The sequence below is a fragment of the Hyaena hyaena genome, unplaced genomic scaffold (genome assembly GCF_003009895.1).
Source record: "Hyaena hyaena isolate Hyena2069 unplaced genomic scaffold, ASM300989v1 scaffold_343, whole genome shotgun sequence".
NCBI classification, from domain to species: domain Eukaryota; kingdom Metazoa; phylum Chordata; class Mammalia; order Carnivora; family Hyaenidae; genus Hyaena; species Hyaena hyaena.
In genome coordinates this window covers 1,386,315-1,408,531 of record NW_024080975.1, presented here as the reverse complement: position 1 = coordinate 1,408,531, position 22,217 = coordinate 1,386,315, and the positions used below count along the sequence as shown (strand labels likewise).

General features: G+C 57.6%; 1 protein-coding gene across 1 annotated transcript in view; it reads left to right on the top strand.

The window, feature by feature from the left end:
- RIMBP2 (RIMS binding protein 2) overlaps positions 1 to 13,115 on the top strand; it is a 96,278-nt gene extending 83,163 nt beyond the window's left edge. The window contains exons 16-21 of the mRNA XM_039249583.1: positions 1,416 to 1,600; positions 2,392 to 2,560; positions 5,185 to 5,285; positions 6,231 to 6,302; positions 10,670 to 10,804; positions 12,792 to 13,115. Of these exons, the coding sequence (XP_039105514.1) occupies positions 1,416 to 1,600; positions 2,392 to 2,560; positions 5,185 to 5,285; positions 6,231 to 6,302; positions 10,670 to 10,804; positions 12,792 to 12,980 (851 nt within the window). The 3' untranslated portion in view covers positions 12,981 to 13,115. The remainder of the gene's footprint in view (positions 1 to 1,415; positions 1,601 to 2,391; positions 2,561 to 5,184; positions 5,286 to 6,230; positions 6,303 to 10,669; positions 10,805 to 12,791) is intronic.
- Positions 13,116 to 22,217: the final 9,102 nt, after the last annotated feature.

Below are 22,217 nucleotides of genomic sequence, written 5' to 3'. Positions count from 1 at the left end.
GGGGCCAGTGCAGACTGCAGCGGGGGAGGGTGTGGGCCAGTGCAGACTGCAGGGGCGGGGGAGGGCGTGGGGCCAGTGCAGACGGCAGGGGCGGGGGAGGGCGTGGGGCCAGTGCAGACTGCAGGGGCGGGGGAGACGCTCACAGACCATGGCTGTCATTGCCAGCCACCCCTTATGGGTGGACCTGGCTCGCAGCCCTCATGCTGTCTGGCCCACAAGCGCATGCGCCCGGTGGGTGCACTGGGAGATGACCGAGATACCCTGGGAGTGAGCCCTCCTCCTTCCCCACGGTTCCCCACTGTCTGCCCTGGGCTCAGCTGTCTCGGGTGGGGGGGTCCCTTCTGGCCCCGGCCACCTTGCAGAGGAGAAACCAGCCGCCTTCGTGCTGCTGACAGTTCTCTCTGCCTCCACCCTGCACGTGTTCTCACCTGAGGTCACAGGGTGGCTTACAGAGCTTCAGCTGTATCATGTCGGTAACATGGAAAACTGGGCGAAGATGCAGGAGAGCTTTCCATTGGCTGTAAACAAAATAAAAACTTAGGACATGAATGACGCCCCCCCCCCCCGACAAGCTTTGTTCTCTGGCAGAAGAGAAATCACCGAGGTTCAAGACATCCTAAAAGGGTCCCGATTTTAAATGTCAATAGCGCATTTTAAAAATCAACCTTTTCTGCTGCTAAAGTGATTTTTGTTTATTTTTCAACTAAGTTTGTTTTTCCTGGTAGAGGAAGCCGAGTGGTTTGGCTCTTTCTCCACTTTGTCTCATGTCTTTTCTGCATGCCTGTGACGTTCTGCTGTCCGGGTCCCGGTCACCCGGGGCCTGCCTGCGCTGGCCGCCCGCGCTCTGCCTCAGTGGCGGCTCCCGTTGCGCCTGCTGCCGTGCCGTGCGGGGCCCGTCTCCTGCTCGCTGCGATGCCGCATATGATGATATGGATGAGGATACAGAATATGCGCGAATGCGACAGGATCTCAGAAAGAGTAACTTCTGGTAGCTGAGTGATAGGGGAGTTTTGTGAGGAATGCATTTGTTGCTGCTTAAAATATTTAGAGCTAAGCGGACAGCTCAGTGGAAGACACCAGACGCTCGTGCGAATGTGTCTCGCTCACTGGAGGAAGGCGCCGTCCTCGCCGGCTGTGGACGTGTGGGGTGGCGCTCTGCACGGGGCGATGGCCCGTCCGGTCCCCATGGACCCCGAGTCAGTGGCCCCGTGTGTAGCTGCTCTTTGCCATTCAGACCACGTGTGCCCGTCCACACATTAACCACAGACTTATTTTAAAAGACGAGATATAATGTCTCAGCCGTCCTCATTCCCTAAGCGATATTTCGTATAACATGCATGTTTCTGAGTCAAACAGGGGGGCCGTAGCCGATAGGAGTCCACTAACGATCTGCCTTTGTCCCCACCTGCTCCCAGATGAGTACAGCGATCGAGACCACCTTTCTCCAGACTTCTACGAAGAGTCAGAAACAGACCCTGGTACAGAAGAGCTCCCAGCCCGAATCTTTGTGGCTCTTTTTGACTATGACCCCCTCACCATGTCCCCAAATCCAGATGCTGCGGAAGAAGAGCTTCCTTTTAAAGAAGGACAGATCATCAAGGTGGAGGCTGTCTGGGGGCCGCAGGGCTGGTGGGGCACCTGGGATGGGGGTGCAGATCATCATGGGGGCTGGGTCGGGGCCGCCGGGCTGCTGGGTGGGGCACCCAGGGAAGGGGGGGCGCTCTCACCGTACCTTAGTGCCTAGCTTGTCTCAATGGCAGGCTTTTTTCTGTGGCATTAAATATTCAGCCTGCTGAGCAGCAGAGAGGAGGGACCTTGTGGGTCTGAAGTAGGAGCTGCGGAGAGAGCCTGGTGCTCAGCAGAGGGAAACAGGGAGCCCTTGAACCCTAAGTTTGCAGGCTCCCTAGAGGGCATTGCCAAGTTGCATTTGAACGTGGTTATAGTACGTATTGGGTAAGACAGGGCCCTCAAAGCATGGCTCTATGACCCTGGGCAATAATGAACAGCGCTGGGTTCGCTGAGATTTCTAGCTTCTGGAATCCTGGCACACCGCCGCGTGGGGTCTAGAGGTCCTCTCTGTGGGTGGAGTCATCACACACGGCTCTCCCTGTGTGAGTGCAAATACACACGCCCGGCACAAAGTGAGGCCAGAGCCTCGACTTGTAGCCCCCCCCACCCCGACAGCTGATGGGGGGACCGTGTCGTCCAAACCCTGGGGCAGAAACTGCTTCTCAGCAGGGAAGCTTCACGGGCCGAGGGCAGGCGGGCACCACCACAGGGCACGCCTGGCGGCTGCGGCACAGCGCAAGCACATCCCAGTGACGCGCCGGCAGAGCTGAGGCACCGGCGAGCCCCCAGTCACGCCGCCCTGGCCTTTCACACCGGCTCCAGGTGTATGGGGACAAAGACGCCGACGGCTTCTACCGGGGGGAGACCTGTGCCCGGCTTGGCCTTATTCCCTGTAACATGGTCTCAGAGATCCAAGCTGACGACGAGGAGATGATGGACCAGCTTCTGAGGCAAGGGTTCCTTCCTCTGAACACCCCTGTGGAGAAAATAGGTAAGAGAGTGGCCCCTGTTCACCTCTGCACCTGCTGGTTGGGCCCCTTCCCCCCCCCCCCCCCGCCTCTCGACAGGCCACCCGTAGCCACGCCACCAGCTCAGAGCTGGAGGCATGTGGGTGGGGTCAGGCTCCACCATTTAAACGTCCCAAAGGAGGGGCGCCTGGGGGGCTGAGTCGGTTAAGGGTCCGACTTCGGCTCAGGTCACCATCTCGCAGTTAGTTCATGAGTTTGAGCCCCGTGTCGGGCTCTGTGCTGACAGCTCTGAGCCTGGAGCTGCTTCAGATCCTGTGTCTCCCTCTCTCTCTGCCCCTCCCACTCCCACTCTGTCTCCCTCTCTCAAAAATAAACATTAAAAATAAATGTCCCAAAGGAATCCGAAAATTAACCATCTACTTTTGGGGGCAAAATCCACTCTACAAACCAGGCTGAATAGTCCATACGTGCTCTGAATGTCCCCACATGCACAGACGGCTTTCAAATGGAAGATGAAGCGTAGCCTTGCTTACTGAAGTCTGTGCCATCTAGAGAGCACACTATTGCTTTGAGGGGGTTTTTGACTGGATGTTGTGTTCCCCTAAAATGTTAAGTTAGAATGTCAGCCCCACAGCAATGGTGTCAGGAAGCATAGCTGTTGGGGGCCTGAGGTCATGATTGTGCAGCCGTCAGAAGGGCACGACTGCCCGTCTAAAAGACGCCCCACAGACGTCCCTCGCCTCGCCCACCCTGTAAAGACACGACGAGAAGACGCTGCCCGTGAACCGTCACGTGGGTCCCACCAGACCCCGAATCGGCCGGCGCCTTGGTCTTGGGCGTCAGCCTCGAGAGCTTCGAGAAGTGACCATCTGCCACGTGAGGCCTCAGGCTGTGGTGTTCTGTCCCTGCCGCGGGGGCGGACTGACACACCGGTTGTTCTGGACTGAGAAAAACAGCATGAAGAGACGGGAGAGAAGCCACAGGCTGGAGGGAAATACTTGCAAATGACCCAGTTGAAGGGGCTTGAATATAGAGAACATGTAAGGAACTTTCAAAACTCAACAAGAAGAAAGCAAATGACCAATAAAAATGTGGACAAAAGATTGAAGAGATCAGGGGCACCTAGGGGCTCAGTCCGACTTCGGCTCAGGTCCTAATCTCACAGCTTGTGGGTTCAAGCCCCACGTCAGGCTCTGTGCTGAAGGCTCGGAGCCTGGAGCTGCTTCAGATTCTGTGTCTCCCTCTCTCTCTGCCCCTCCCCTGCTCACGCTCTGTCCTGGTTTTTTCTCAAAATAAGAGAAGAAAGATGGAAGAGAACATTCACCAAGGAGGACACGTGATAGCTACACATTCAAGTCATGACAGGAAGCCCGGCCTCACCTGTGGGAACAGCCACCGGGGGTGCACTGAGCAGCCAGCACACTGTGTGCTGGAGGCGAACCCGCGGGCATCCGCTCTGCAGTCAGACGCGCAGGTCCTTCTAGAGCTGGACGCTCTCTTAGCACAGCATCCCCGTCCCCTCCTGTGTACTTGCCCCACAGGAATAGAACTTTCCACTCAGATCCTGCACAGGGCTGGCTTGACTGGGCATCACCGATAGCGTGACACTCAGTATCTCTCCGCTGGTAAGCAGATCGAGTAACTGTCCACACAGGGGACGCTCCTCACCCGTGAGAGCGGGAGTGCTGATACACGCGATCACACGAGTGGGTCTCAAGTGCATTGTCCCGATTAAAGAAGCCAGTTTCTAAAACAACTACATTTGGGATGATTCCATTTAAATGCTATTCTGGAAAGGTAGACGTATCGGGACAGAAAACAGACCAGTGGTTACCTGGGGCCGGAGGTGACATCTGAGAAGCATCCGGGAATTTTGGGGGGTGACAGAACTGTCCTACGTCTTGATTGCTGCTGGCGCTGGTTACAGGACCCGGTGAGCTCCTCAGAGCGCAGGCAGCGTACGCTGGAAAGGGTGACTTTCATTGTAATTTCCCCTGCAGGGACTCATACTTGCAACTTGTCCTGGAAAACTAACGCTCTCGGGCGTGCTGTAATTAACCCCTGAAATAACTCTGCTCGGTTCCAAGGAAACACGGTCACATGCCTACAGAAGTGTCCTGCTTTCTTTAAATTAAGGCTGACATTCGGGGCAGGAGCGGCGGTGTGGGTGACTCTGGAACTTTGCACAGCCCGGGCCCTGCGCCTGCTGAAAACCCCTGAAAGGGCTCAGAACCAACTTTAGGTGCTTTCAAAATACCTGCCTTCTATGGTTTTCATGTGTATGGATTCCAGAAACCAATTCCAGCCACAAAGTGGCTGTGTCTGGAAGAAACGCACAAATGCCGACTTCCTCCAGGAGCAGGGTCCTGGGTCGTTTGGATTTCCTGTTCCGGAGACTGCCCTGCTTCACCTAAGTCTCCCGGCTTGATGGACATGCGGGGAAATGAAAATGTCCCCGGAATTGAGGGGGGGAGCGGGGGCGGGGGACTGTGCCCGAGCAGAGATACAAGAACGCACGTCCCAGGGCAACCTTGAGAGCGGGCGCCTGGTCCCCGCGACCACGCGCCCCGCTGTGCTGCTCCGGGCGAGGGGGGGGACGCCCCTCCTTCTGAAAGGACACACCTTTCTTCTCCTTGTGTGTGAACAGAGAGAAGCCGGAGAGGCGGCAGGCACCCGGGGGCGACTCGGAGGGTGGTGGCCCTGTACGACTACGACCCGAGGGAGAGCTCCCCGAACATCGATGTCGAGGTACTGCCTCGTGCGGTTTCACTGCAGGCGCAGAGCCTGGTCCCTGGCACAGTCCGCAGGGGGCGCTAGCAGAGCGGTGACTGGTGTTAGGGAGCCACGAGGGGGGGGGGGCACAGCAGGCGCCGCCCTGTGGCTGAGGGGCCCCATCCTGGGCGCTCCGGGCAGGGCGGCTGTGATCCTGGCCTACTGGGGGCGGCTCCAGAGGGTCGTCTTGAAGAGGGAAGTAAAGCCCGAGCAAAAGTGGAGCAGTAAGAGCCTCCCACATGCAAGGAGAGGCCGAGGGAGAGGTCCGGTGTCCTCTCTGCACGTGGCCTGGGCCGGTGTGGCCACGAAGCACCATGACACAGAAAGGGATCCACCCGCAGCCCGTGGTGCAGATGCCGAGCTCGGCTCTCCGGGCGCTTCTGGGCAGGTCGATCCATACTCGGGGCCTCAGGTGCAGGCCTCCCTCCCTCAGGTCCACGTTCAGAGATAAAAGTGCACTTATTTTGTCTTGTTTATTCGTGTCTTCCACTAGTGCCTGGCACCGAGCGGACACTCGGTGGACGTGTTACTAAGGGTGGAGTCAAGATTGTCTTGGCACTTGGGGGAGCGGGGAGGCTACGTATGTAATGGTCCCCAGGCCGCAGAGCACGTTTCCCTGGAGACCAGGGTTTTTCGAGTTAACTGTTTGACTAGTTTGATCAGGGGAGCCCAGCAGGGTCTTGAGCTGTGGCCTAGGACCAAGTGCTGGGGCGCTTTTCGTTCCGGGGGGTCTCCCGTCGAGCTGGGCTTACAGAAGCGCTTGGTGGGCTCCTGCCTTTCCTCCCCGACGATTGAAGGCGCAGCTCCACACCAAAATAATGAGAAAAAAGAAATGCTTAGGGCGATCACGGAGAACTCCGAAAAGAAACCCAACCAGTTTGTACAGGAAAGTGTCATTAACTTGATGTCCTTTCTCTGCAGGCAGAGCTTACGTTTTGCACGGGAGACATTATTACTGTTTTTGGCGAAATCGATGAAGATGGATTTTATTACGTAAGTTTTTGAAACCTTAGGAAGCACCATTTCATCCATTTTGTAATCGCTGTTTTTGCTCACTGTTCTTGCCCTCAAAGTTAGGTACACAGCGTGTACGGCTCTCTGAAAGGTTTGTCCGCCTCGCCATCCCGTTCGCAGAGTCCTGTTTAATGCAGAAAGGCTGTGCTGTGCCTCTCACTGTCCCTTCTCTTCCAAGAGGAGTATTTTCACGTATCTAAGCTGTAAACACAGTACACGTTTTCACGTTGTTTTTTGTTTTTTTGTTTTTTATTTATTTCTAGGAGAGAGAGAGAGAGACAGCGTGAGCAGGGGAGGGTCAGAGAGAGAGGGAGACACAGACTCTGAAACAGGCTCCAGGCTCTGAGCTGGCAGTCAGCACAGAGCCCGACGCGGGGCTCGAACCCACGAACCGCGAGATCATGACCTAAGCGAAAGTCGGACGCTCAACCGACTACACCACCACCAGGCGCCCCAACACGTTCTTTGTTTTTTAAAGTTTGTTTATTTTGAGAGAGAGGGAGCAGCAGGAAGGGGCAGAGAGAGAATCCCAAACAGGCCCCGTGCTGTCAGCATAGATCCCGATGTGGGGCTTGAACCCACGAACCGTGAGATCATGAGCTGAGCTGAAACCAAGAGTTGGACGCTTAGCCAACTGAGCCCCCCAGGTGCCTCCCACATTCTTACATTTACAATTTTCTTTCATCCAAACACATACCAAACAGTTAAACTTCCTGATTATTTGTCAGGTAACAAGTGTATTTTCATACGGGAGAAAGCAAAGGTAATGAATGATTTCACACCGACAGAGCCTAGGGCTCCTCCCTGAGCGTCCCTGGGCTGGTGGGCGTTGGCAGCGCCGGCCCAGGCTCTGGGCAAGGGGATCCCCGCCCGGTCGCCCTGGGGGCCCGGCCTCCCTCCTCGGAGCTCCTGGGGGTGGGGCTCCGGCATCTGCTGAGGAGGAGAAAGTGCCCACGACGGGCGGCTCCCACCCCGCGTGCCTCCTGTGAGAGCCGCCCTCCCAGCCCACGGGCCGCCGAGCTGGCAGCCCTGCGGGGGCCGGTGCAGCAGTGCCTTCGGGACAGGGCCCCCATCTTGCACCAGGCTCCCCACCCCTCCCCCCTTCATTTTATCAGAGTAGCTGGGAAACCAGCAAGTCCTCTGTAAGGCAGGTTTCTCTTTGAGCCCAGCGAGGTCACAGCCTCAGGCACATGTGGGACTCCAGGGTCCCCACTCCGTGCAGCGCCTGATTATTGCAGGTCGGTGGTTGTGAGGCCGCCCACGCTTCGTCCCCTGGTTCTTCTGGCTGAGCCTGTAAAGAGTCTGCGAGTGGGACAGCGTCAGCCTTTGTGTCCTTTCCGAGGGCTGAACGGAGGTGGGAGCCCGAGGCCAGGGCACGGGCCGTGGGCTGGTCCAGCAGACGGAGCAAAGTAGGCAGAAGCTGGCGGCTGTGTCAGCCAGAGCTCAGGTCTTTAGTTGGGGTGAGGGTGTTGTCCAGGGAGGACCCCCAGACTCTGCCTCAGGTGGCGGGTGTCTTGGGAACATGGTGGGGAGAAAAATGTGCTTGGAAAATACTGGCCTTGAGGGTGTGACTAGGCCATCTCTGAGCCTCTCCGAGACGGAGTGGCATCCGCGCCGTTGATCCTGGAAGATTCTGGTGGCCGCTAGAAGGTCTGATGCAGCAGCACGCAGCAGAGACGGCACGCAAGAGTGTACACGTCAGAAGTGTGCGCTCCTAAGACGGCGCGTGGGAGGCCGGGAAGAGCACGAGGGGAGACCCTGAACGGCGCAGGCGGGTCCATCCCCTGTTCTGTCGGGTGGGCCCAGCAGGGGCCGTCCTGGGTCTGGGAGCCGCAGGCACGCGTGACGTGAGCACGGCACCGACGGGGGTCTGAGCGCGACTCTGTTTTCACGGGACACGGTCCCCGCCCGCCAGGCAGCTACTCCACGTGGCCTCACCCGAAGGAGCCAAGTTCGCCGATGGCGGAGGAGGGCCTGGCGGGGCTGGACCTCCCGCGAGAGGTCCAGGCTGTGTGGACACTTACGTGCCTGCGTGCAGATGTGGTTGGAGACCCTGGATGTGGGAGAAGTCGTGTGGCACGTGTCCTGGAGAGAGTCTGTAAGGGACACTGAGAACAGTTAGCTGCAGCTGAGGAAGGAGGACCAGGGTATCACCGGGAAGGGGCCCGGGGTCTCCAGGGTCGGAGCCGGGGCGGGCGCCCCCGGGCACGTGCGCACTGGGCTCAGCAGGTGCTCTTGCTGGGGAGACGTGGGAGGTACCTGGGGCTCCCTCTTTTTAAGTTAATTTTTATTTCTAATTGTAAAACACACATGCAGTTGGCCGTCTTCATCATCAAATGCGCTGTTCGGTGGTGACGGATACATTCACGGTGTCATGCAGACGCCACGCCGCCCGCCTGCAGGACCCGTGCCGTCTGCAACCTGAGATGCCATCCCCACCGCACACCAGTTAGCCTTTCCCCTCCCCCTCCCCGGACCGCCAGTCCCGGCACCCGGTCCGCTGTCTGGCCGCGAGGACCCGCCTGCTCTGGGGCCTCGTGGGGATGCAGTCTCACCGTGTGACTGAGCGCAGGCCCCGCGGGCCGTCCGTGGCATCGCACGTGGCAGGCCCCTTCCCTTTCCAGGCCGAATGCCGCTCCGCGGCGGGGACACGGTTTGGCTCCCGTGGACTGTACAGTCGTGAGCGTGGTGCGGAGACACGTCTCTCTGACTGTGCTTCTAGTTCTTTTGGGTCCAGACCCGGGAGTGGAATTGCTGGGTCAGGTGGTGCTTCCGTGCTCCCCCGAGGGGCCGCCGCGACGCCCAGCGGTTGTGGGTAGAGCAGCTGCCGTTCCAGTCCACCCGTGCTTTCAGCAACGTTTTCTAGGTTTATTTTTTTAATTGTTTTTGTTTTCTGTCGTGTCCATATTAATGGATATGAGACTGTATCTTGTGATTTCGATTTACATTCCCTAAGGTGTTAATGTTGATTAACACATCTTTTGATGTGCTTGTTGGCCATTTGTGAATCTTAGGGGAAGTGTCTATGCAGATCCCTTGCCCATTTTTAAAAAATGTTTGTGTATTTTGAGAAAGCAGGGGAGGAGTAGAGAGACAGGGAGAGAAAATCCCGAGCAGGCTCTGCTGTCAGTGCAGAGCCCAAAGTGGGGCTTGACCACGAACTGTGAAACCGTGACCTGAGCTGAAATCAAAAGTTGGATGCTTAACCGACTGAGCCACCCAGGCACCTGCCCACTTTTAACCAGTTCTTGTCTTGTTGAGAGCTCCTTCTGCGTTCTGGACGTTAACTGCTTCCTAAGTCAGTAATGTGCAAATACTCTCCCCTCCTGCGGCTCCCTGTCCACACTGTTGGCCGTGTCCTTGTGCGCCATTTCTGGTTTTGAGGGAGTCGGCTGCCCGTCTCATGCTGTCATTTCCTGGACTTGTAAAGAGGGACGTGGACTCTCGTGTAGACTGGGGATCACCAGGTTTGGACTTGGCTCTGGGCACCGGGGGCAGGTAGGTGTTGGGAGCAGTGGGAAACAAGTGTCAGGGTGGCTGTGACCTCGGTACAGATGTCCTGTGGATGGTGACCTTAACTATGCACCTGCGTAGATATGTAAATGAGAGAAAGTTCTGGAAGGGAAGCAGTATCCTCTCCAAGGAGGTGTCAGCAGGTGTGTTCATTTCCCTACGTTGTTTGAATTTTTCTAGAGAGACCATGGTCGCACCTGAGTCGGGTGACCTTTGTGGGGACAGACCTCTGTCTTGCCCCACATCACATCGCCCGGGATGGGTTCAGTCCGTCCGGACCCGCGTGCCGCACAGATGGTGTTTTTCAAAGCTCCACAGGGATTCCGAGGCCAGCCTGGGCGCGAGGGCTGCTCGTGAGGTGATCCCAGCGAGCGGTGCCCGGGCGCGGCCTGAGCCCCTTGCCCGAGGACAGGTGCCTCAGCTCAGGCCAGACGCAGCCCTCAGGGAGGTCCGTCAGCATGTCCCGAGGTCATTCCTGTGACCAGGGTCCTTTCAAAAGTTCTTCCGCTTTCGAACCAGCACAGCCCACGCTGCTGGAAGCTCCCCGCAAGAAGTCAGGCTTTGGAGGGGCGCCTGGGTGGCTTAGTCGGTTAAGCGTCCGACTTTCGCTTAGGTCATGATCTCGCGGTTCGTGGGTTCGAGCCCCGCGTCGGGCTCTGTGCTGACTGCCAGCTTGGAGCCTGGAGCCTGTTTCAGTCTGTGACTCCCTCTCTCTGTGACCCTCCCCTGCTCACGCTGTCTCTCTCTCTCTCTCCTAGAAATGGATAAAACATTAAAAAAAAAAAAAAAGTCAGGCTTTGGAAACACAGTAACTCGTTCTTCCGTGTTTCCAGGGGGAACTTAACGGGCAGAAAGGCCTTGTCCCTTCAAACTTCCTGGAGGAAGTGCCTGATGACGTGGAAGTCTACCTTTCCGACGTGCCCTGTCACTACTCTGGGGACGTGCCGCCGCGCTCCAAGGCCAAACGGGTAAGCAGACACTCCCAGCCTCTTTGACTTGTGTCCCGCTCTGCTGCATTCGGGCTGCCGCGGCCCTTGCGCTGATATTTTTGTATCCTGGGCCATAAAGCAGATGCCCTGACTTTTTTCCCCTCCGCCCTTCCATGGGGGTCATGCCTAGCAATTCTGACGTCAGGTTATTTACTTCACGGAACCAGACCCTCTCGATTCTTAAAAACCTGCCTTTCCCCTGGCCTGCAGCCTAGACACACATTTGGTTCGGTTGAGAGCGCAGGGGAGGGCTAGCCCTTCCGTCCGGGGCGCTGGCGGCTGCCTGGCCCGCAGGGTTTCAGCTCTCTTACCAAAGACCACAGGGCTCCTCGAGCATGAGTGACTGTTAGAGGACATTCATGTGTAGTGTCTCACTTTTATTTTATTCCATCACTGCCAGTTTTTATATATTATATTTTTATATATATATATTTTTATTTTTTTGCTCATCTGCTTGGAAACAGAAGAAGAGTGTTCATTTCACACCTTAATCAGGCACTGTAGCCTTCACGTAAGTGAGCAACTGAAGATACCTATAAAGATACCAGCTTAAGCCACCTTACACGGACGAGTGCAGTAGACTTAAGGCTTCACTGTGGGGTTTAAAAAGAAAAAAACAAAAAAAGAAATATGTCTCAAAAACTCATTGGACCTAAAATATCAGGCCGTTACTTGGCCTCAGTTGTAAAGCAACTGAATTGGTAGTAGAATAATCATCTCGAAAAGTCATTTGCTACTGTCTCCATTAAGACTATTTCAAAGGCCAACATTGGGAACATATTTCTTAACAGGCTAGTTGTTCGTTTACATAGAGAATGTTCCAATGCCTCCTCGTAACTGAAGCTGCATATTGCATTGTTGGCCTCTCGGAAAAAGCACAAGATCACCACCAGGTTTACTATAGGAAATCTTACTCTCAGACACGTTAACTGGAGAGTAAGCAGATGAGTAGTGAGCGTGAAGCCACGTACACGTGGCTGTGAGCGCGCCGTACCTCTATCCCGCGAGCGAGCCGCGGCTCCTCGCCGAAGCACAAACGCGTGTTCTGAGCACGCGGCCGTTTGCCGCGAGGCGGATCTGTGGCGGCACCAATGCAATACCGAGTTTTACGAGACATGCAGCTCCAACGATTGCACACAGATGGTATCTTCAGGTGTCCTTCGGGATGCTTGACTAGGTGTTTTCCATTGGAACTAGACCTTGATTCTGAATCCAAGCAAGCTTGAAGCCCTTGGCGCCTGTCGCGTGCCTGCTGGCCGCTGACCACTCGTGCTAGGCAGGGGCTGGGCGGGCGGGGCGAGGGGGTGCGGGACAGAGGACCGGGTCTCGGGCGCAGTGGCCACGCAGGCACTACCGTGCACGCTGTCGGCACAGCGTCATCTCCAGTCCCTTGGAGGTGATGGACGCGTGCGAGAAGGGCCTTAAGCTTCCTTCGATTGCAATTGAGGTTCATTTTAGTTTTTATTTTCTTTCAACCGGTGTGCCATTTGCTCTAGCGTCCTAACCCCCCCACCCCCGCCAGGAATGCCCTCTGCCCTCCACGAGGTCAGCGCTCCGAGGCCCCGCCCACATAGTCCCCTTTTGGGACGTTTGGCTTTCTGAATTCCGAGGGCTCCTCGGCCAGTTTTACCATCAACCTGTTTAAAGTACCCCCCCCACACCTCCCCCGCTTTCGGTCTTGATTTACAGAGTAAATTACCGCCCAGCTTTGTTTTGCCAAAGCACTGCCCCCCACCCCCCCCAGCCCTGCAGACACAGAGACGGCAGAGCAGACGGTGGCTGGCTGGCCCCCTAGGCCCGCTGCGGGGAGGGCGCGTGCTGCTCGCGGCACCCTTCGCACCCCGAAGGAAGCCGCGGGCCACTCCTTGCCTTGCCTGGTGGGCGACGGGGACAGCGTGGTGTCACCGAGCGGATGGGTGGTGTCGGCGCGCACGCACTCAATAAACTGTCACACTGTACCTACTAGGTTCCTCCTGAGGGTTCAGGTACAGCAAGGAGAGCGCCATGCCCCACAGCCCATCTCCATTCGGGGTCACCTCCGTCATCTGTGGGTACTGGTAGTCCTGGGAGAGGCAGGGAAATGTCCTCGAAAAAGAAAAAGGGGCTGCTTTCCAAAGGCAAGAAACTGCTGAAAAGGCTGGGTGCGGTGAAATGAGTCATGCGCTTCCGGACACTCCCGCAGCTCCGTAATTCTCTTTCGTTCCACACTAGGGCTTTCATGAGCCAAGTACCTTCCTAAACAAACACTCTCCTCCCCTGACACCAGTGCAGAAATGCTCTTTGCGCTACCGTGCACTTTAAGGCGACCGCAAGGACAAAGGGCCGCGGGTGCCCCCCACCCCACCCCCAGCCTCCAGCCCCGCTCTTGCCCGAGGGCTGCCTGGAAGCGGGGGGTCCCCTCCGCACACAGGGGCCAGGGGCTCCTCGGGGCTCCCTCCCAATCCCTGTGCATTTGTCATCCGCCCTTAAAGGAATGGTTTCCACCTTGACCCCCTCCCCCCCCCCGTCAGAAATCTTGCCTCCTGACGCGTCACTCGCTCTAACTCTGGTCTTGAAACTCCTAGTTCAACCGCCTTGATGTTCTGCCTTATAAACGCACAATGGTTTGTACCGTCTAATAAAACTACGGTGTGCACGGTGTGCGTGGTGTGCATTCAGCGCTCCTCACCCCCACACGCACGGGGCTCTGCAGTCGCGTCGTGCATTCCCGGTCCCGGGCTCTCGTCTTTCCCAAGCGAGCCGGGTGACACACAGAACACAAATGTTTACTTACTCAGATCATTCAAAAAAGAGAGAGAGGGAGAGAGAGGGGGGGGAGGGAGAGAGAGGGAGGGAGTGACTTTGTTTGGACAAGTTCCACTCCTCCAACCTCCAGCCAGGCTCACGGCCTTCCTTGTCACCGTCCATGGCAAATGCTTTTCTGTCACGTCCACATTTGTCCGGGCCCCCCCCCCCCCACCGCCCCCCCCCCCCGCAGCGAGCACCTCACACAGCCCAGCAGCCCCCACGATGCACAGACCACACCACAGCCCCCAAATCTCAGCCCGTTCACATCGATTCCATACCCGTCTACACCACTGGCCCTCGAACAAGAGACCTGCGAAGTTGCTGGCGGACGTGTTTGCTGGTTTCTATTTTGTAATTCTTGTCCACTTGTAAATTGTTTTTACTCTTTATACATACTTTGCAGACTGCCTTTCTTTTGTAATTTAATGGAAGGTTTATAAACGAATGACCAAGCTTTCCCCCGTTGTGTCTTTAAAACCTCTATTGTAAATTGTAATATATTGGTATGTGGTCCGTTTATTAAAAGGAAATTACTCAGCGTGTGGTTAAGTTCTGTGTGCGTGTGTGCGTGTGTTCAGCTAGTGTAAAATATTTTACAGAAATAAAATTTGTTATTTTCTACAAGACCGTTTACTTTCTATCTTTGTGTCACACACTTTTCATCAGAGCAGTCTCCCGTAATTCCTTCCTCCCGTGCGCGCCCAGGTGACAGACAGCCCACTCGGGGAAACTGAGGCAGCTGGCGTGATTAGGTATGTCTTGTGCACAGGGACACTCACGTGCAGCCCAGGCTTCGAGGGTGACCCCCAACTGTGTTTGTAATCTTTCCCTTTGGCAACTTTACAATTCAAAGGATGTGAGTGGACAACACTGCGCAGTGTCATTTACATGTGAGAGCTTAGCCAGACCTGCTGTGGGGGGCGGGGGGGGGGGAAGGTCGGAGGGCACACAGTGTTAGTTACGCAAGATGAATAAACTTTGAAGAACTGATGTAAAAAAAGGCTAGATTCAATGGCATGTCTTAAGTTAAAAAAATTCTAGGCCAAGAAATACTGATTTAAGAAATTAAGGCCTACACAGTGGTGTGAATGGGTTTTGTGTGACTGCACATTTAAAGATGGTTGAAATGTTTGCTGCATATACTTTACAATAGTAAAAAAAAAAGATGACAATTGCTTAAAAAAAAAAAAAAAAGCAAAGGTAGCCAGGACTAATGTTCCTCTAAATCTTTGGAAAATATTTACAAATTTCCCAAAATATGTAGGCAAACCCAAGACAGTATGAGCTGCACTTAGCTTTGGCGAATACTACTGAACGCTTAAGGAATAAATGATGCCTACTGTATACAGCTCCCAGAGAGAAGAAAAATGCCCAAACCCCTTAGGTCAGCAGCATCCCGATACCAAAACTAGGCAAAGACATTACAAGACCTCTACAGACCAAGAGCACCATGAATTAAAAACAAAACAAAAATCCTAAACAAGACACTAGCAGGTGACACCCAGCAGCAGATGACAAGGACGCTGCCCTGAGCCCAGCTGTCGCTCCTGCCAGGAGTGAAGGCTGCTCGAGCATCGTGAAGACAAGTCCGCATACTTTACCGATAGAACAGAAGACGACAGCTGTCGATCACTTCAACAGATGCCGGAAAAGCACAGGACAAAATTCAACGCCTGTCCGAGAAACTGGGAGAAGGAAGGAATTGATCTCCACTCCCTAAAATTAACACCCAACCCTGTACTTCATGACCGCGTCCCTCTTTCCATCAAAAACAACACAAGAGCGTCCATTTGACTACTTGTGTTTAACATTGTACTGGGCTTCCAGCCGGCAAAGGAAGGCAGGAAAAGGAAAGAAAAGTCATACACTTTGGAAAGAAAGGAGTAAAACAGTCTGTATTTGCAGACGACATGATGGTATGTAGAAAATTCTAGGTGATCTACAAAATTTGGTTGGAATTTACAATAAGTGCCTCAGCCAAGAAAACAGCTACAAGGTCTGCGTACACAAATCGTTGGGATTTCTGCAAACTAGCAGGGAACAATTAGAACAGAAATTAAAAGTGGTACAATAATAAAAGTATATGTAATTAGTTATATCAGCATCAAAACCATGAAATACTTAGGGATAAAGTTAACAAAATATGACCAAAACCTGTATACTGAAAAGCGAGAATTGCTTAGAAATAAAAGAGCTCTTACATAGAATATGTTGGTGGTTTAGAAAATGTAATATTGTTAAATTTCCAGTATCACTCAAGTAGATCTATTTATCTAGAAACCCCAGTCAATCCCAGCAAGCTTTTTCTAGAAATTGATGACCAGAAAAAAATAAACCCTGATAACTGGACTTCATCAAATTTTAAAATGTCTTCTCTTTGAATGATACTTAAGAGAACAAAACAGCAAGCCAGAAACTGGGAAGAAACATAATGCATAGCTCGTGTATCTGACAAAAGAATTGTCTAGAATATAGAGACATTTTCCGATTGAATAAGCCCAAATTTTTTAAATGTACAAAAGATTTGGGCATTTTGAGAGAACAGGAGCAGGGGAAGGGTGTGGGGGGGGGGGCGATGGGAGCCTGGCTGCCTCAGTGGGTTAAGTGTCCCCCTTTGGCTCAGGTCACAATCTCATGGTTTGTGGGTTTGGGCCCTGCATCAGGCTCTTTACTGACAGCTCAGAGCCTGGAGCTACTTCAGATTTTGTGTCTCCCTCTCTCAAAAATAACCATTAAAAATATTTTGTAAAATTTTTTGAAAAAGAAAGGGGGGAGACCGAGATTCCCTAGCAAGCTCTGTGTTGTCAGTGCGGAGCCTGGCTCGGGGCTCGATCTCACCTACTGCGAGATCATAACCTGAGCCGAAACCAAGAGCCAGACGCTCAACGAACTGAGCCAACCCAGTGCCCCTGAAAATATTTTATAAAAGATGTAACAACGGCCGGCGTGCAAATGAAAAGATGCTCAGTATCATTTGCCAGCACGGAAGCACAGTAACCTAAACGAGAGAACGTTATACACCCACTGCAACGAGGGTGTTTAATCTTAGGTGGAATTTTAAAATTCTGCGAAAATTAAAAAGACCGACGTCACCAGATGCTGGTGAGGACGTGGCGCGGCCGGAACCCTGTCTTGGGAGCCGAGCCCGCGCGCAGGCCCTTTGGAAACAGCCCGTCGGCTTCTCAGCCGCAGACGCTTTGCACACAGATCTCCGAGCCCTTGTCTACGCGGCTCCCCAAGAGAAATAAAAATACACATCCACGCAAATGCTTCAGCGGAAACTTTTAGTTTATTGTGATAGCCCCAAATGTGAAACACCCCGAATATGCCCCTATTGATGGATAAACAGGACCCGAGGCAGACGATGGGACCCAGCAAACAGGCCACTGATGGGACCCAGCAAATAGGCCACTTACACAGACCGGCCACGTGGGTTCGCCTTGGACACGCCGTAGTCGGAGGGGCACAGGGCGAACGAGGTCGCGGTCCCATGTCCCGGAGCCGGGAAGGCACCTCGCTGGTTGCTTGGGGGCCCGGCGGGAAGGGCTCCTTGTAAAGGGGCAGGGAGGGCATAGACATTCTTCTGTCTGACGATGGCAGAGAGGGGACAGCACGAATTTGCCAAAACTCATCCGACTGTGTGCACTGCTATGTGGACTGTAAGTCAGTCACGCAAGACAACAAGCGCTGGGTGGGAGGGAACAGAGCGGGGTGTCGGGCAAGGAGGTGCGCGTGCACACCGCCCGCACCGGGAGGGCGAAGACACGCGGCCTGTTAAGGCAGGTGCTCCACGGCCCGGGAGCAAGGCCGCTTCCGGGGCAGGTGCGGGGCCCCAGGACCGGGAGCAGCTGCCGAGACCCGCGCGCCCCCTCTGGGGCCTGCTCCCCGCGCCCCGATCGCACCCTTGCACCGGACAGGAGGGGGGGCGCGAGCACCGGGGAGGGCCGGCCGCGCCTGCGCAGCCGGTGCCCGGGAAGGAACCCCGGCGGCCGGATGGCTGGTCCGACCCACACGGGGGGGGGGGGCTCGCCCGGTCGCGGGGCGCCGTCAGCCGGGGAGGGCGCGTGCACCCCGTGCGGGTCCCGGGCGGAGACGCCGGCGCAGGGCAGGCGGCGGGGGCGCGGCGGGGGTGTGTAGGGCCCCCAGGCGAGCAGGGCCCCCCAGCGGGCTGCCGAGTGGAGGGCGCCCCGCACGTGAGCGCGCGCCGGAAGCACGAGCACAGGAGTGACTTCCGGCTCCTTAAACGTCTGGGAACCGCAGCGGGGAGACCCCCCCCCAAGACCCCCCGGAGCCTGCGCTCCCAGCAAGACGGGAGGGAAGTGCGTGGGTCTGGGAGGCGCTTTCACAGGAGTGAGCCGGGGGGCGGGGGGCGGGGGGCGGAGCGGACAGCGGGGGGGGCCGCACCCCAGCAGCCAGGCTGGGGTGCTCCTGAGACACGGGGTGTGGGTGTTGGGTGTGAGGGCTGGGGACCGACCGATTGACAACACGGAGACGACGGATCTCGGGGAGACCATCGGGCGCAGAGAGAATGGGACGAGAGGTGTTGAGGGCAGTAGGGGAATTTCATCCTAAGGGGGTGTCGGCGAGCACGGACTCCATCCTTTGCCTCTATCTTGGCCTCCCCTCCAGCGCAAGGGGCGCCTGCTCGGAAAGCTGGGGCTGCGGGCTGCTCTGCGCGGCGGCGGCTGGGAGGGTTCCGGGTCGTCTGCCCCCCGTAAGTGGCCCTGAATGACGCTGAGCAGCGGGCTCGCTGGCTCGTGTTTCGGGAGTAGAGGGTCTTCTCGGTCTGGAGGGCACGCGGACCCTCCACCTCGTAAAGAGGCAAGGTCGGCAGGAGGCGGAAATCAGGCAAGTGCCAGGGACAAAGGGGCTGCCCAGGGAGGGGGAGGGGGAGGAGGGGTGGGGGAGGGGAGGGGGAAGGGGAGCCCCTGTCAGTGGCGTTGGTGGAGCCAAGGGGGCGGGGGCAGGTGGCAGATTGGGTGTCGGGGCTGCGGGGCGCGGGGGACAAGGCGGGGTGTTACGGGGGGCGGGGGGGTCACGCTCGGTCGGCCTGCAGGCGCGGACGCCCCCCCCCCCCCCCCCCCGGCCGACGCGGCTGGTCGGAAGCGCGCCCTCCCGCGCGGGCTGAGACCGGGACTGTCTCCCTCGGCCTCGGGGGCCGCCCCGGGGCTCCGGCTCCGCGCAGACGCCCGCGGAGGGGAGGGGAAGTGGGAGAAGGGGTGGGGGAGGGGAGGGGGAAGGGGAGCCCCTGTCAGTGGCGTTGGTGGAGCCAAGGGGGCGGGGGCAGGTGGCAGATTGGGTGTCGGGGCTGCGGGGCGCGGGGGACAAGGCGGGGTGTTACGGGGGGCGGGGGGGTCACGCTCGGTCGGCCTGCAGGCGCGGACGCCCCCCCCCCCCGCCCCGCGGCCGACGCGGCTGGTCGGAAGCGCGCCCTCCCGCGCGGGCTGAGACCGGGACTGTCTCCCTCGGCCTCGGGGGCCGCCCCGGGGCTCCGGCTCCGCGCAGACGCCCGCGGAAGGGACGGATGGCGGGAAGACGGGGCGACACAGCCCGGCGTCTCGCAGCGACACCGGCGACACCGCAGCTCCGGCTCCGCGGGAGGCCGGACCCCGACCGTCTGGCCCCTCGCGTGGGCGCCGCTCCCTCAGGGGGGGCCGTTCACTCCCCGGAAGGCGGGCTCGACACCAGCCGGGGGTGCCGCCGGGGGGGGGGTGCGGGGGGCGGGGACGGACCCTGTGGGGCTGCGGCGGGGGCGCCCCGAGGCCCCGCCGCACCCGCTGAGCCAACGGGACAGGCGTCGGCCGAGTGACCCCGAGCTGCAGAAGCCCCTTGAGATGTGGCGGAGGAATAAGGTTTATTGATGGTTTCGGGGGACGGATTATCAAGGTCAAATTAGTCTCTACCTACAGACCCGCGGGCTTTTCCCGCACCGTTTCTTTTTTTAAATTTTTTGAATGTTTTATTTCTGAGAGAGAGAGAGAGACAGCGTGAGCAGGGGAGGGTCAGAGAGAGAGGGAGTCACAGACTGAAACAGGCTCCAGGCTCTGAGCTGGCAGTCAGCACAGAGCCCGACGCGGGGCTCGAACCCACTAGGGCGAGATCATGACCCAAGCGAAGGTCGGACGCTCAACCGACTAAGCCACCCAGGCGCCCCGATTTAAGAATTTTTAAAAATGTTTCCGAGAGACAGAGGCAGCACGAGCAGGGGAGACGCAGAGGGACAGGGAGCCAGAATCAAGCAGGCTCCAACTGTCGGCTCATAGTCCGACGCGGGGCTCGAACTCGTGAACCACAAGGTCATGACCGGAGCTGAAGTCGGACGCTCAACCGACGGAGCCCCGAGGCGCCCAGAGCTGAAGCGCCTCAGCCGCCCGTCCCTGTTCTCGCTGCGCTCGCGTGAACAGGCCACGTTTGTCAGAACCGGGCGGTTTCACCTTTGCTGGAGCGGAGGGTGCATGTGGCTCCGGGCTGGGGGAGAAAACGGCCGCAGTGGCACCCCTGGGTGTCTGCCATTCGCCCGCAAGCCACCCTGCTTTCCTCGCACGCGGCTCGCTCCGGGCCCGGCCGCTCGCACGCTCTCCGCCCGCCCCGGAAAGCCCGGCGGCGGCGGCACCGCCTCCCGCTGTGACCCGGCCCCGCGCCGAGGACCGTGCGGGGAGGCCGAGCCTGTGCGGGGCTTCCCAGCTCACGCTCCCTGAGCCTGGGGGTGTCGGGGGCCCCGCCCGCCGCAGCAAGAAGGGTGGCAGTTGTTGCCCCCAGTGGTGGGGACCCGGGAAGCGCTGGGCCCCGCGCTGCCGCCGGAGGAGCCCGCACCGTGCTGTCTGCACAGCCTCCGACTGCCCGCGGCAGGGGCGAGTCCCCACGTGCCACCGAAGCTCCCGAGGACCCCGACTGCTGGGTGCGCGGCAGGGACTGCAGCCCGCCTGGCCGGGCAGGCTCGTGTGGCCGCGGGGGCCCTCGGGGAGGGAGGGTGGCAGAGTGCGGTGCGGCGCCGTGACGCCCCCCCACCCCCGGGCCCTCGCTACGGAAACCGAGGGTCAGGGAGGGTGGGGAAGCCGCCGAGGACCCCGCACCGCCCTCGGAGTAAGTGGCTGGCTTCGCTTTTCGGTGCCGGTGTCTCCTCGGTGTGGACGCCTTACTGCCCCTCCTCCGCCCCCGAGCGGCGACAGGGTGCGGGAGGGAAGATGCGGGGCGGGCACGGACAGCACCCGTGAAGGCGCGCGGCTGGGCGGCACGGCGCACGGGGTCCCCGGAGGCCGCCCGGGAGGAAGGCGCGTGGCGGCTGGGGGCACGGGTGTGACGAGAGGCGCGGGCTGTGGGAAGAACCGGGGCGTGAGGGGAGCGGGGCGGGCGGACCCCACGGCAGGAGCCAGGCCCCACCCATCCGGATGCGCACCCCTTAGGTTCCAGGAGGTGAAGACAGCCAGGGTTCTGCTGGAACTCCCCGGGAAAGGGTGCTGCTTCCAAGGGAGCGAGGTGGCCCTGATGCCAAGCTCTGTGCCCGCTGCCGTCCCCCCAGGAGGCCCGCGGTCAGCAGCGAAGCAGAAGAGACTCCCCCACCCCCGTCAATGTCACCCAGACTCCAGAGCCTCCTCGCCTGGCACTTGCCCAGTCGCACGCAGGGTGCGTCTGTCGGACCGCCTGCCGGGCAGAAGTTCTGATCCCGGGTCTGCCGTGGGCCCAGGGCTCCCTGTGGTGACCAAGCAAGCAGGTGACATTTAGCACCCAGTCCGGGGACCGCTGCCCAGGACAGGTGAGCAAGCGCGTCTATAACCTTTCTGGCCGAAACTCATTTGAGCAGATTTTCTGTCCTTTGCAACAAAGTCTTCAGACTTCAGTGAGGCTCCCCTGCCGGCGGCAACTCTCCTAGATGACGCGGACACGTCTGCAGGAGCGCGTGGAAGCTGCTACGAGTGACACCTGAAGGACTCAGAAGTTTCTGACCAGCACGACAAACCTATACGTGAAAAACACCCCAAACCAATCTTTCACAGCCGCAGGCCTGGACTCCCTCCTGCTCCTTCGAGCCAGGACAGCCTTGAATGTGAGCCGTGTCACGGGATCCGGTCTCTGTCGTGCTGTCTGAAAGCTCACAAGGCCCCGTTCCCTTCCTGCTAATGTTCAGACAGTCGGTTGAGGAACCTGGGCTAATAGCCAAGAGCAGTGTTAACAACAGTTATTAGCTTGAAGAGCTAAAAGGAAAACAAAATGGTTTTCATTCACGTTAATAAGGCTAAATCCAAAAGGCATTTATTTGAGAAGGCCAAGTGTAATAACACGCTCAGACGAGGGGTTTACATGATCGCTAATGTTCACACCTGTACGTTTACAAGCAACAGTGAGAGGTGTTCTCGAAATACAATTCTACTTGTTACCTGCGGCATCTCCTGAAAATTCCCACAAATGTGTAAACGTGAAGAGTTATGACTGTCAATGTGACCACACCACCCTCCTTCGCCTGCACGTCTACGCTCTGGATCCCACTCCTGAACCACGAATGCGCAGGTGGCAGCCACAGACCCTCAAGTGCAAAAGGGACACAAATGCAGCTTCTGTGGAAGGAGCAGCAGCCTTCTGACCGTGCGCTCTCCCGCATTTAAAAAAA